At 53.8% G+C, this 13,649-nt stretch overlaps 5 protein-coding genes; 3 read left to right on the forward strand and 2 right to left on the reverse strand.

Moving 5' to 3' along the window:
* Positions 1-459: 459 nt before the first annotated feature.
* Positions 460-5,870, reverse strand: GSBLH_T00004748001 (Pyruvate:NADP+ Oxidoreductase (PNO); the record flags this gene model as incomplete). XM_013043709.1 has 2 exons in its annotated part: positions 460-5,671; positions 5,704-5,870. The coding sequence occupies 2 exons, from the start codon at positions 5,868-5,870 to the stop codon at positions 535-537; spliced, it is 5,304 nt and encodes a 1,767-aa protein (XP_012899163.1). The 3' UTR covers positions 460-534.
* A 721-nt stretch (positions 5,871-6,591) lies between these two features.
* Positions 6,592-7,510, forward strand: GSBLH_T00004749001 (uncharacterized protein; the record flags this gene model as incomplete). The annotated part of the gene is made up of 3 exons (XM_013043710.1): positions 6,592-6,624; positions 6,660-6,748; positions 6,784-7,510. The coding sequence occupies 3 exons, from the start codon at positions 6,592-6,594 to the stop codon at positions 7,508-7,510; spliced, it is 849 nt and encodes a 282-aa protein (XP_012899164.1).
* A 602-nt stretch (positions 7,511-8,112) lies between these two features.
* On the forward strand, positions 8,113-9,445 carry GSBLH_T00004750001 (uncharacterized protein; the record flags this gene model as incomplete). XM_013043711.1 has 2 exons in its annotated part: positions 8,113-8,805; positions 8,902-9,445. 2 exons carry the CDS (start codon positions 8,113-8,115, stop codon positions 9,418-9,420), a joined length of 1,212 nt encoding a protein of 403 aa, XP_012899165.1. The 3' UTR covers positions 9,421-9,445.
* Positions 9,446-9,578: 133 nt separating this feature from the next.
* Positions 9,579-11,422, forward strand: GSBLH_T00004751001 (uncharacterized protein; the record flags this gene model as incomplete). XM_013043712.1 is given in 2 exon segments in its annotated part: positions 9,579-11,099; positions 11,119-11,422. 2 exon segments carry the CDS (start codon positions 9,579-9,581, stop codon positions 11,272-11,274), a joined length of 1,677 nt encoding a protein of 558 aa, XP_012899166.1. The 3' UTR covers positions 11,275-11,422.
* A 985-nt stretch (positions 11,423-12,407) lies between these two features.
* Positions 12,408-13,580, reverse strand: GSBLH_T00004752001 (uncharacterized protein; the record flags this gene model as incomplete). The annotated part of the gene is made up of 1 exon (XM_013043713.1): positions 12,408-13,580. One exon carries the CDS (start codon positions 13,578-13,580, stop codon positions 12,408-12,410), a length of 1,173 nt encoding a protein of 390 aa, XP_012899167.1.
* Positions 13,581-13,649: the final 69 nt, after the last annotated feature.

Below are 13,649 nucleotides of genomic sequence, written 5' to 3' on the forward strand. Positions count from 1 at the left end.
TTGACTGACTTAAAAGAAACCAAGTCATTGTTTGGATTACCGCTGCTCTCTCCCCGTAAAAGAGATTTGGAATTCACAACAGCACACAACAATAAATCTAACTGTAACAAATACCTTTTATTACTTACACAAAAATAAGAACACGCGCCTGCAGTTCATAGTTCACACTAGACAGCTATACTTCAGAAACTGTATAGGTTTTAGTACCCAATGACAAACTATTATAATCACTATACATGACTTGCTCCATAAATATTTCGAATTGAGAACGTTGTCGGTGCACGCATAGCCTAATTGGATAAGGCGCTTGCCTACGGAGCAAGAGATTGTGGGTTCAAGTCCCACTGTGTGCTACCTTTTCCTTTTTTCTTATTCACACAACTCATGAAAGAATCACACAAAATATAGATTTCCCTTTCCTAGCATTCCATACACATCCTGATTCTCAACAAACAAGACTAAAATCAATCAAGCAACTTGCTCCACAATACTGTGCAATCCTTTAAACCCATCCGACCCATCCTTCGATCGCCCTTACGACCAGGCCTCGACGACATATCTTCCCTCGTTCTTGATGCTGTTCAGCATGTCCATGGCCTCCTGCTCGCTCTTCTTATACACGCTCTCGAAGGCCTTGAGAATAGCCTTTTCGATGGCGGTGGGCACGCTTCCAGCAGGTCCGCAATAGAAGAAGTATCCCTTCTTTTCGACGAGCACGTCGCAGACCAGCGCTGGATTCTCCTCCACCTTGTGCTGGATGTACACCTTCTGCGCCTGGTCGCGCGAGAACGCGGGCAGCAGGTGGCTGATCACGCCCTCCTTCTCCAGCGCCTCGAACTCCTCGCCGAACAGGAACTCCTTCGCGCGGTAGCGCAGTCCCATCATGAAGACCACGTCGCCGATCGTCTTGCCGCTGTGCTTCTGCACGGCCTTCTCCTGCACGAACGCGCGGAACGGCGCGATGCCCGTGCCCAGACCCGCCATCAGCAGCGGCGCCGAGCTGTCCTCGGGCATGAACAGCGCTCCGCCGTTCACCGACACGGCGACCTGCACGGGTCCGTTGCTGAGGTCCAGGCCGTCCAGGTAGCCCGTGCACAGTCCCGTCTTCTCCGCGCCCGACGCCGTCTTCCACGTGTTCACCACGATGCACAGCTCCAGCAGGTGCGGGTCGCGCAGCTGCGACGAGGCGATCGAGTACAGGCGCGGCTTGATCGCGGGCACCACTTCCAGCAGGTGCGCCAGGTCCACGCGGCAGCGGAAGTGCTCCAGCACGTCCATCACGCTCGCCGTCTCCGCCGCGAAGCGCTGCGCCAGCTCGCCCTCGCCGCGCGAAAGCGCCGCCAGCTGCGCGGCCTCGTCACCCTCCGCGAAGTAGCTCATGGTCTTGAAGAGCTTGCGCGAAGGACGGCCCGCGAGGTCGAGGATCTCCGCCGCGATCTTGCCCACCGTGGTGGTCTTGGGGAACTTGTCCGCCAGGGACTCGCTGCTGCTCGCGATGCCCACGATCGTCTCCGCGTCCTGCGCCAGGTACGCGCAGAAGCGCTGCACCAGCGCGTCCGTGTTCTTGGGGTAGATCGCCAGCGCGTCGCCCACCTTGTAGCGGATGTCCGTCTTGTCCAGGTCGAACACCAGGTGCATGATGTTGCGGTCGTAGTCCACCGGCGTCATCCGCGTCTTCTTCACCAGCGGGATCAGCTGCGCGTCGCCGGGCAGGAAGCGGCGCCGCGACACGTGCGCGCTCGCGTCCTTCACGGACACCGCGAAGTTGCTGGGCGGCACGCCTTCGTAGACCGGCTCGGGCACGCCGCTCTGCTCCCAGAACACCGGCACCCAGTTCTCCCACGCCGTCATGTAGCGCTCCGGATCCTGGTCGTTCGCCAGCGTCAGGTCGATCGACTTGGCGCCCAGGGCCTGCAGACGGGCGTGGATCTGCTTCGCCGCCGCGTTGTAGTTGGCGAAGCTCGAGTCGCCCAGACCGAACACGTGGATCTCCACGTTCTTCAGCAGGTCGCTGGGATGCTCCTTGCTCGCCTCCGCGAAGAAGGCCTTCGCGTTCTTCGGGAACTCGCCGTTGCCCGCCGTCGAGCACAGGATCACCACGTGCTTCTTCGTCGCCAGGTCCTCCATGCTCATCTCGTCCAGCTCGTTCACCGTCACCTCCACCTGGCGCGCCTCCGCCTCCTGCATCAGCGTCAGCGCCAGATCCTTCGAGTGGTTCGTCTCCGATCCGTACAGAATCGTCAGTTCGTAGCTTGATCCAGATCCAGAACTCGTCGCCGAAGCGGCAGCCAGCTTGGCGAGGGGCATGGCGCGACGCACGAAGTCGTCGTGGCGTTCCTGGAGATGGTTCTTCAGCTCGGCGTGCAGCTCCTCGGCCACCTGCGGACGCGTGCGATTGAGCTCCAAGAATCGGCGCTCGTTGGCCAGGAAGTTCTTGAGGTCATCGCTCAGATCCTTCTTGTAGTCCAGCTGGAAGGCGTTCTTGCCGTTAGCGCTGAGACGCGGGTCGTAGCGGTAGAGCGGCCAGTAGCCCGACTTCACCGCCAGCTCCACCTCCTTGAAGGTAGCGCGCATCGCGGGCACGACGTTCTGCATCAGGCAGGGGCAGTAGCAGAAGATGATGGACGGTCCGTTGTACGACTCGGCCTCGTTGAACGCGCGGATCGCCTGCGCCATGTCGGCGTAGAGCGCCACGGAGGCCACGTACACGTTGCGGTAGGACATGGCCATCAAGCCCATCTCCTTCTTGTGCGTGAACTTACCGCCCGCGGCGAACTGCTGCACGGCGGACATGGGCGTGGCCTTCGACTTCTGGCCGCCCGTGTTCGAGTACATCTCCGTGTCCAGCACCACGATGTTCACGTCCTCGCCGGTCGACAGCACGTGGTCCACGCCTCCGTAGCCGATATCGTACGCCCAGCCGTCGCCTCCGATGATCCACTGCGAGATCTTCGGGAACAGATCGCGGTCGCGGATCACCGCGGCCAGCTTGGCGGACACTTCCTTGCCCTCCAGGCCGCTCAGCACGTCCATCACCTGGTTCGCCACGCTCTGGCAGCGGCGGCCATCGCTGTAGTTCTCCAGCCACTCCGCCAGCAAATCGGCGAGTCCCTCGGGCAGCGTCGCGGCCTCCTCCTTCAGCAGCGCCTCCACGTTCTCGCGCAGCACGCGGCGGCGCTGCGACACGGACACGGACATTCCCAGACCGTACTCGGCGTTGTCCTCGAACAGCGAGTTGGCCCACGCGGGTCCCTGGCCGCGCGCGTTGTGCGTGTAGGGGTTGAACGAGGCCGTGCCTCCCCAGATCGACGAGCAGCCCGTCGCGTTCGCGATGTTCATGCGCTCTCCGAACAGCTGCGTGATCAGCTTCACGTAGGGCGTCTCACCGCAGCCATCGCACGCGCCGCTGAACTCCAGCATGGGCTGGTGGAACTGCACCGAGCGCACGTCGTTGCGGCCCACCAGGTCGCCCTTGCTCGGCACCGTCATCGCGTACTCCCAGTTCGCCGCCTCCTGCGTCTTCATCACCTCGAAGTCCTTCATCACCAGCGCGTCGTCGCCGCACGCCTCCACGCACAGCTGGCAGCCCGTGCAGTCCAGAGGCGACACCTGGATGCGGAACCGCATGTTGTTCAGCGCGCCGCCGCCCGTCGCCTTGAGCGTCTTGAAGCCCTCCGGCGCCTTCGCGGCCTCCTCCTCGGTGAGCAGCACGGGGCGAATGCAGGCGTGCGGACACACGGTGGCGCACTGGTTGCACTGGATGCACTTGTCGATCTGCCACTCGGGGTTCATGATGGCGATGCCTCGCTTCTCGTACCGCGTCGTGCCGGAAGGCATCACGCCGCCGGGACGGAACACCGACACCGGCAGATTGTCGCCCTCGTAGCGCACGATCGGCAGCATCACCTTGTTCACGAACTCGGGAGCGCCCTCGATCTCGTGCGGCTTCTCCACCTCCGCGTTCATCCACGCCTCGCGCGGATACTCGATCTGGTGCACCGCCTCCAGCGAGTTGTCGATGCAGTCCCAGTTGTTGCGCACGATGTGCTCGCCCTTCTTGATGTACGTCTTCTCCACCATCTTCTTCATGATCGGCACCACTTCCTCCACGTCCATGCAGCCCGTCAGCTTGAAGTACACGATTCCCATCGTCGTGTTCACGTACTTCCCCAGATGGTACTTGCCCGCCAGCGCCGTCGCGTCCACCACGAACAGCCGCGCGTTCTTCCGCGCCAGGATGCGCTTCGCCTTCCCGGGCAGCAGCGCCTCCATCTCCTCCAGCGTGGTCGCGCTCGTGTTCAGCAGGAAGATTCCGTTCTCCTTCAGCGCGGAGAACATGTCGAACTTGTACAGATAGGAGCTCTTGCTGCACGACACGTAGTCCGCGCAGCGAATGTTGTACGGACAGTCGATCGGCTCCTTGCCGTAGCGCAGGTAGTTCACGCTCCAGCCGTTCGACTTCTTGGCCTCGTACTCGGAGTAGCCCTGCACGTTCAGGTTGTGGTAATCTCCCAGGATCTTCATGATCGTCTTCGACACCGACACCGTGCCGTCCGATCCCATGCCCCACATGATCGCCTGGTAGATGCCCGCGGGCACCGTGTCCGGCTCGGGCAGCTGCGGCAGCGAGCGGTACGTCACATCATCGTTGATACCCACGCTGAAGCTGCGGATCGGCTTCTCGGCGCGGAGGTTCTGGAACACCGACATCGCCTGCCCGGGCGTGAAGTCCTTCGATCCCAGTCCGTAGCGGCCGCCGATGATCATCGGGCGCAGCTCCGTCTCCCCGGTGCTGAACGACGTGCACACGTCCAGATACAGCGGCTCGCCGATGGCCGCCGCGTCCTTGCTTCGGTCCAGCACGGCGATGCGCTTCACGGTCTTGGGCAGTACCTCCAGGAAGTGCTTCACGCTCCACGGACGGAACAGACGCACCTTCAGCACGCCCACCTTGCTGCCGCGCGCGTTCAGATAGTTCGCCGTCTCGTGCACCACGTTGGCGCCCGATCCCATGCACACCACCACGTCCTCCGCGTCCTCCGCGCCGTAGTACTCGAACAGGCGGTAGCGGCGACCGAACACCGGCGCCATCTCCTCGAACACCTTGTCCACGATCTCGGGCACCTGCGTGTAGGCAGCGTTGCCCGCCTCCACGCACTGCATGTAGATGTCGGGGCTCTGCGCCGTGCCGCGCAGGTCGGGGTGGTTGGGGTTCACAGCGCGCGCGCGGTGACGACGCACCGCCTCCCAGGGAACGAACTGCTTCATGGACTCCTCGTCGATCACGCGGATGTTCGTCGTCTCGTGCGACGTGCGGAAGCCATCGAAGAAGTGCACGAAGGGAAGACTCGCACGAAGGGACGCTATATGCGCGCATAAAGCAATGTCGTGCGCTTCTTGCACCGACTGGGAGCACAGGAAGCTGAAACCCGTAGAGCGGCAAGCCATGATATCCGAGTGCTCACCGTAGATGCACAGAGCCTGACCCGCCACAGAACGGGCAGAGACGTGGAACACGCAGGGAAGCATCTCTCCAGCAATCTTGTACATGTTGGGAATCATCAGCAACAGTCCCTGAGAGCAAGTGAAGGTCGAGCAGAGACCTCCTCCCACCAGAGCTCCGTGAACAGCACCAGACGCTCCAGCCTCGGACTGCATCTCCACGACCGTACTTAAATATCACAGAACGAGGCTGCAACCTACCCAACCTGGCCAAACACATTCTTCATTCCGCGGCTGGCATAAGCATCGCAATTGGTAGCCATCGGAGTAGAAGGAGTAATCGGGTAAATGAAGCAATTGTCACAGAACTGGTACCTATACGGAAACGCCCATCGGAGGCACGTACGCAACATAAGAAGCAGCATCATTACCAGTCACTGTTTGATTCTTATAATGCACCTCAGGCATCGTTCTACGTGATTACGTACATATGGAGCTACCTACCTTTGTGATAGAGAAGAAAATGATTCTGTTCCAGAGTTCCACGGTTCTATTACGTGAGCACAGTAGAGAGTGACGAAACACTATGGTTCTAGGGCAATATTTTGAAACGAGATAGCTATTTCAATGCTGATTTGCAGATTGTGAATGTGTTTACGGCTGAAAAAAGGAATGGATACGAAAGGGTGTCATTCCACTGGAATCAATAGGAAATAGTGTATAGTACTCTATTTCTAAAATGGATGCGAAATGAAAGTTGCAAAACGTAACCTGTAAAGTGAAATCGAAACAAATTGGCAAGCTTTATTTCACACTCGATTGATAGAGTTTCCATAGAGATCTTTCACAACTCAATTCATAGAAAAATGAGTGAATCAGAACCGAAAGTAGTAGCTGTTATAGACGAAGCAGCTACGAAAAAGAAATATGTTGTCATGTTTGGTTATTGCGGAACTGCCTATCATGGCTTACAAACGTAATATCGTTATCGAATAGGATCATTTTGCAGGAATAAGAATACAGACACGATTGATGATGCACTAATCGAGGGATTGCACAAAGCCTGTGTAATCACAGATTCGAACTTTTATGCGGAAAATCGATTTGTGAAGGTATTAAAGAAATCGAGTTGCACTGATTGTATATAGAATGGATGGAATCGCGCAGCTAGAACGGACAAGGGTGTTCACGCAGCAGGAAACGTGATCAGTTGCAAGTTGGAAGTGGTCCAGGGAAAGGAGGAAGAGACTGTGGATCGAATCAACAGCTGTCTTCCAAGCGATATTCGCGTTTTTAAGATTCTGCGGTAGTTGCTTTTCTCTTCCATCGTCTCATATCTAGAACGACCAAGAATTTCAACGCCAAGAATTTCTGCGATCGTCGCCAGTACGAATACATTCTTCCTATCGAAACGCTCTCTCCCTTCAGCTCTACTCCTCCTCTTTCCATCCGAGAGGACATTTCCCACAATTGGAAAGAGTTTGTCGAAAATGAAGCCTACTTGCAGAAGTGCAGAGAGCACCCCGAGGAATCGATCGACAACCCCTTCGAGGATCGTCCCGATAATAGACAACGTGTCAAATCGCTTCAAATCGCACAGCAACTGCTTCTCAACGAGGCTTCCTTCTCCACTTACACAGAGGATGCACAGGATCGAAGCTTTGGAGGGTGTGTTGCGAAAGACGAGTGGCCAGCCTATCTCTCTCTGGCGCTATCGCGACTGCGAGCATGCATGTCGCTGTTTGTAGGAACGCACAATTTCCACAATTACACGGTGGGCAAGTCCAGTGCCGATTCCTCTGCGCAGAGACACATTCTAGGGATTTCGGTGAGCGATCCTATTCGAATTCACGATGGATTGTATATCCGCGTGTGTTTGGAGGGACAGAGCTTCATGTTGCATCAGATTCGAAAAATGATCGGAATCGCGATCGAAGTGGCGAGAGGTCGTTGCTCACTCCACACAGCGAATAGTAGCTTGAGTCGAGGAACCATGTTCACTCCCATGGCTCCAAGCACGGGATTGTTTTTATCGATGGTACTCTGTTGCATTATCCCTCTATTGTAGCCTATATTTGCCGAGTACAACAAGAAACAGAACGACCCAACACGAGTGATCGATTTCACGAGTGAAGATGTTCAAAGAATTCGATGCGAATTTACGAAGACACAAATTTACGAGCATATTGACGAGCAAATCAAAGCGGAACATGTATTCTCTGCTTGGATTGCATCAAATGACAGTTTGAATAAAGAATATGTGGTAAGAATTAGGAATTTGAATTTGATGTGTTGTAGGTTTCGTACCCGAGCAAGGAAGATTTAAGCCGTATGGAGACGGAAGCACGGGAGTTAAACAAGCTCAAGAGGCGAGAAAAGGATGAGAAATGGGAGAAAAAGAGAAAGATCGAAAAGAAGGACTAAACGAAGTGTAGAACACCTCTTTGTTGTATCCACGTTGTGCCTCCGAATATCTATGTGCTATCTGACGTCATCTTCCTCCTCTTAGACAGATTAGGATTGCAATCATCGCGAATAATTTTGGAAAAAGCAGTGCAAAATAATGCGGAAATCTTATTTCGTCGCTTGCCCGATTTCATGATAATGAAGGAAAACCACTGTACAAATGTTCTAACCACTCCTTATCAATAAACTCTTTCGTTTGTAATCATGGGTAAGGAAAAGCCTCATATTAACTTGGTCGTCATTGGACACGTCGATTCTGGAAAGTCCACCACCACTGGTCACTTGATCTATGCTTGCGGTGGTATTGATAAGCGTACCATTGAGCGTTTTGAGAAGGAGGCCAACGAGATTGGTAAGGGATCCTTCAAGTACGCTTGGGTGCTGGACAAGATGAAGGCCGAGCGTGAGCGTGGTATCACCATTGATATTTCTCTGTGGAAGTTCCAGACTGAGAAGTACTTCTTCACCATCATCGATGCCCCTGGTCACCGTGACTTCATCAAGAACATGATCACCGGTACCTCTCAGGCCGATGTTGCCATTCTGATCATTGCTGCCGGAACTGGAGAGTTCGAGGCTGGTTACGGAAAGAACGGTCAGACTCGTGAGCACGCTCTTCTTGCCAACACTCTGGGAGTGAAGCAGATGATCTGCTGCGTGAACAAGATGGATGACAAGTCCGTGAACTACTCCGAGGCTCGTTACAAGGAGATCAAGGCTGAGATGACCAGCTTCTTGACCAAGGTCGGTTACCAGAAGGTGGAGGAGCGTATTCCCTTCATTCCCATCTCTGGATTCAACGGAGATAACATGTTGGAGCGCTCTGCTAACATGCCCTGGTACAAGGGACCCACTCTGATTGAGGCTCTGGACAACATTCATCCTCCTAAGCGCCCTGTGGATAAGCCTCTGCGTCTTCCTCTGCAGGATGTGTACAAGATCGGAGGTATTGGTACAGTGCCTGTGGGCCGTGTGGAGACCGGTATCCTGAAGCCCGGTATGACCGTGACCTTCGCTCCCGTGGGTGTGACCACTGAAGTCAAGTCTGTGGAAATGCACCACGAGTCGATTCCTCAGGCTCTGCCCGGAGACAACGTCGGTTTCAACGTGAAGAACGTGTCTGTGAAGGACATTCACCGTGGAAACGTGTGCGGAGATGCCAAGAACGATCCTCCTTGCAGAGTGGAGTCGTTCACCGCTCAGGTCATTGTGATGAACCACCCCTCGGGTATTCGTCCTGGTTACTGCCCTGTGATGGATTGCCACACTGCTCACATTGCCTGCAAGTTCGAGAAGATCATGTCCGAGATGGATAAGCGTACCGGAAAGGTCCTGCGTGAGAACCCCGATATCGTCAAGAACGGAAAGTCCATGATGGCCGAGCTGGTGCCTTCCAAGCCTCTCTGCGTCGAGTCCTTCCAGGATTATCCTCCTCTGGGTCGTTTCGCCGTCCGTGATATGAGACAGACTGTCGCTGTGGGTATTATTAAGTCCACTGTCCGTGCTAAGTAAACGAAAGTACATTTCTTCAATCCATTGCGTGTTTGTTGGGAATAAGTTTGAGAGAGAGGTGTGATGTGATGTGAGCTGCTATAATAATAACCAAGGCGTTTCATTCAATTGTGTCTCATTTCATCCCCTCCCCACTATCCTCATTTTAATCTTTAACTATGGTAAACCTTTTACTTCTCTTGACCCTTTTCACGAGTGTATTTGCTGGTAATTTTACCATCGGAAAGGATTCGTATCTTCTCAACAACCAGCCCATTCAGCTCATCTCCGCTGCTTTCCACTATTTCAGAGTCCATCCAGATCGCTGGGAGGACACCTTCAAGAAGCTGGCCAACGCAGGTATGAACACGGTCGAAACCTACATTGCTTGGAATATGCACGAGCCGGAGCAGGGAGAGTTTCAATTCGAGGGGGCCAACGATCTTAACCGATATTTGACCCTCGCTGAGAAGTACAACTTTTTGGTCATTGTGCGTCCTGGACCTTATATTTGTGCCGAATGGGAGTTTGGAGGCCTTCCCTACTGGTTGCTCAAGGAGGACGACATCCAAATCCGAACCAACGATCCCAAGTACATGAAACCGGTCACTGCCTGGTACAGCGTGCTGCTCCCCATCCTGGCTCCCCATATGATCACAAACGGAGGAGGCATTATCATGGTGCAGATTGAGAACGAGTATGGCAGTTACCCTGCCTGTGACAAGGACTACTTGGCGCAGCTCTACGACCTCACGGTTCAGTATTTAGGTCCCGACACCACCTACGTCACCTTCACAACCGATGGTCCCACCGACCAAATGGTGACCTGCGGCCGTCTGGCCGGCAAGGCCTACAGCACCGTGGATTTCGGTCCCGGCGACGCGCACAGCCAGCTGGCGGTGATGCGGAAGTACGAGCCGGTGGGTCCTCTGCAGAACTCGGAGTTCTACCCGGGGTGGCTGGACCACTGGACGGAGAAACATCAGAAGACGGCGATCCAGCCGATCCTGGACACGATGACGGAGATGTACGAGATGGGAGCCAATTGGAACTTCTACGTGTTCATCGGAGGCACCAACTGGGGCTTCATGAGCGGCGCGAACGGCGGCGGCGAGCTGCTGCAGCCGCAGCCGACGAGCTACGATTACGACGCTCCGCTGTCCGAAGCGGGCGACATGACGGAGAAATACAAAGCGATCCGCGATCAGATCGGCAAGTGGAAGAAGCTGCCGCAGTACGACGTGCAGGACACGAAGAAGGCGAGCTACGGAACGATCCGCTTCACGGAGCGCGCGTCGCTCTGGGAGAACTTGGAAGCACTGGACCGGCAGCCCGTGAAGGCCGATCGTCCGCTGTCGATGGAGAAACTGGGTCTGGACTACGGGTTTGTGCTGTATCGCACGTCCATCGTGCAGGGCGGCACGCTGCGAGTAGCCACCGTGCACGATCGCGCGTACGTGTTCCTGGACCAAGCCTTCCTGGGACTCATCGAGCGAGCGAACTGCTCGGTGACGGTGGAGGTTCCGGGCAGCGGCGTGCTGGATATCCTGGTGGAGAGCATGGGCCGATTGAACTACGGAGCGCAGATGACCGATCGGAAGGGCATTCTGGGCGATGTGACGCTGAACGGAGGCGTGCTGCAGGGATGGGAGATGATGCGATTGGGCATGAAGGATCTCTCCAATGTGCAGTGGAAGCCCGTGAAGGAAGCGAACGAAGAAGAGGCGGAGCGAACGGGACCCGCCTTCTATCGAAGCTTTGTGGAGATTAAAGAGACGGCGGATACGTTCATTAACCCCAAGGGATGGACCAAGGGACACATCTACGCCAATGGATTCAACTTGGGACGCTATTGGACCGTGGGACCGCAGTTGACGCTGTATGTGCCCGAGCCGCTGTTGAGAAAGGGAACCAATGAGTTTGTGAGTTTTGAGATTCGTGGAACGGACAGACTGACCATGTCCTTGGACGATGTGCATCAGATTGATATTTAAGAAGAGAAAGAGAAGTGTGTATTGTTGTTGTTGTTAGTGTTTGTTGTTATATATTATTATCTATTAGTAGAAAGGTATATTAATAATAATAATACTGATTGAAGAGTGGGCAAGTGAATCGCATTCTCTCATCGCTTTGAACAATCCGAGTGCACCATTGTATGCAACGCTCGTAATTCAAGATTCCAACAAACACCAAATGGCAAAATCTTAGCATATGCAATAGATAAAATTGATAAAAAGTCTTGATCTGTTAGATACGAAGAAGCACCAGTTCCATTATCCAAAAATGGAACATATTCATGATTCACAGGATCATAGCCAGAGACGGACGAATCTGAATTGGAAGAATGGAATGAACCCTTCCTTTTGGATGTTCGAATGGAAACGTATGAAGATGAAGGCTGATCATCATCCACTGAGTCGACGCGGAATGATCGAGCACTGTTCTGTTGATGAGTGATAGAAGGCACAGATGAACTAATGTCACTAAAGGCATTACTGGAGTTCAGAGATTTTCTCTTCTCTGAATTAGACAATTGGGGAAAAGAAGGAGTTTTCTCCAAAACAGGATCGGATTGTTTCAGTGACGGGTAGTAAGCGTCATTTGCGAGGCTGTTGCGAAATCCGCCACCACTGTTCCGTAATGAATTTAATTCTCCATAACAGACAGTATTCCGGTAATTCATAGTCTTTCTTCTACTTCGAAACGTTGGGATGCGAATGGTAATAGGTGGTAGAGTAGTTGGGTTGTTCACTGGTTCTCGGCTGGACTCATCATGTCCAGATTTCTTTCTTTGGATGCCTTTCACTTTAGGCTCCTCACTTTCTGGAGTTGACCTTGTAGAATCCACAGGACATTTCGGTACTTCTCCAGAGGATGAATAATAATACTTGATTTTCGTATTCATCTTCCCACAATGGGCGAGTACACAATTTTGGATCACGCGCTAAAATAAAATCTTTTGTAAGAAATCAAATTCCGCGATTATATTTTTGTTTTCATCAAACATTTTATCGTATACGGTTAAAAGACGGCATCGATGCAGAATTCGATGGGACACCACTCTTCTTGTCAGAATAGCTCGTTCCAAAGATCCTCCAGAATGTCATGCGTTCATCAGCTCCTGCCGAGCATACAACAGTGCCATCTGGCGATACTGCCAGATGCAGAATTCGATTTTCGTGTCCAAAGAACTCCTTGATCAGCGTCATACTGGGATACTTCCACAGACAAAGCTGATTCTTTGCATATCCATGAGAAGAAAGCAGTTCTTTTTCGTGCGGATTCCACCGCAATGAGCACACTTGCGACCCCGTGTCGATACTATTCAGCAACGTCCCGGAAGACGCATTCCACAACTTGATGCATCGATCGGCCGTTCCTCCTCCAGTGGCTAAGATATTGCTCTGGTAGGGGCACCACGCCAGTGCACGCACAGCGACCGTGTGATCGGTGAGGATATTGAACGCTTCGACGTCCCCTGCAACTTGACTATCAAACAAACAAACTCGATTGTCATTTCCCCCGGAAGCGAGATACTTCCCGTCCAGGGACCACGCTAGACCACACACCTCCTGGTCATGTCCGTGGTAGATTGTGGTGACGTGGTTCGCGATGCGGACATCATGATTAATGACGAGGGCATCGCGGCCTCCAGAGGTGAGGAGATAGTGATTCCAAGCGAGTGCGCCCACTCTGGCCTTATGGCCGCCCATCGTGCGCGTTTTCTTCTGCTGGGCGCAATCCCAGAGCTGCACGTCGTTCGAGCTTGTTCCGACGGCCAGATAATTCCCTCCGTCTTTCAGCCAAGACAGAGAGCAGATATATTCGCCGTTCTTGCAGGGAGAAAACTGGTCGACATTACCGGTGGAGGGATTCCAGAGATAGACTTTGTCTTCGAGTGCAACAGCGAGAATGTTGTTCGCTCCCCAATCCAGAAGGTTTAGATAGTAGTCGTTTCGAAGATCGGGAGCGTTCAGTGTTTTCTCGGGAGAAGAAGGCAGTGGGCGCGTAGGAATCGATGTAGCCATCTCGGTGCTGTTTGTTTTGGAATAGAGCACACGCAGCTTGTTTTGATATCCAGTTTCGGGGGTAGGGACTTTTTCTTTGTACACCAAAACGCGTAGATCGTCTTCAGGAGAAGGAGGCGCGTCCTCTTCCATGGCATATGCGGTTTGCTCCATGTCGATCTCTTCGTGACTTCCTACATTGGGCCCATTCTAGCAATTTAAAAACTGAGCGAACCAGCTACA

Source organism: Blastocystis hominis, assembly GCF_000151665.1.
Source record: "Blastocystis hominis, Singapore isolate B (sub-type 7) whole genome shotgun sequence assembly, scaffold_8".
Taxonomy (NCBI): Eukaryota; class Bigyra; order Opalinata; family Blastocystidae; genus Blastocystis; species Blastocystis hominis.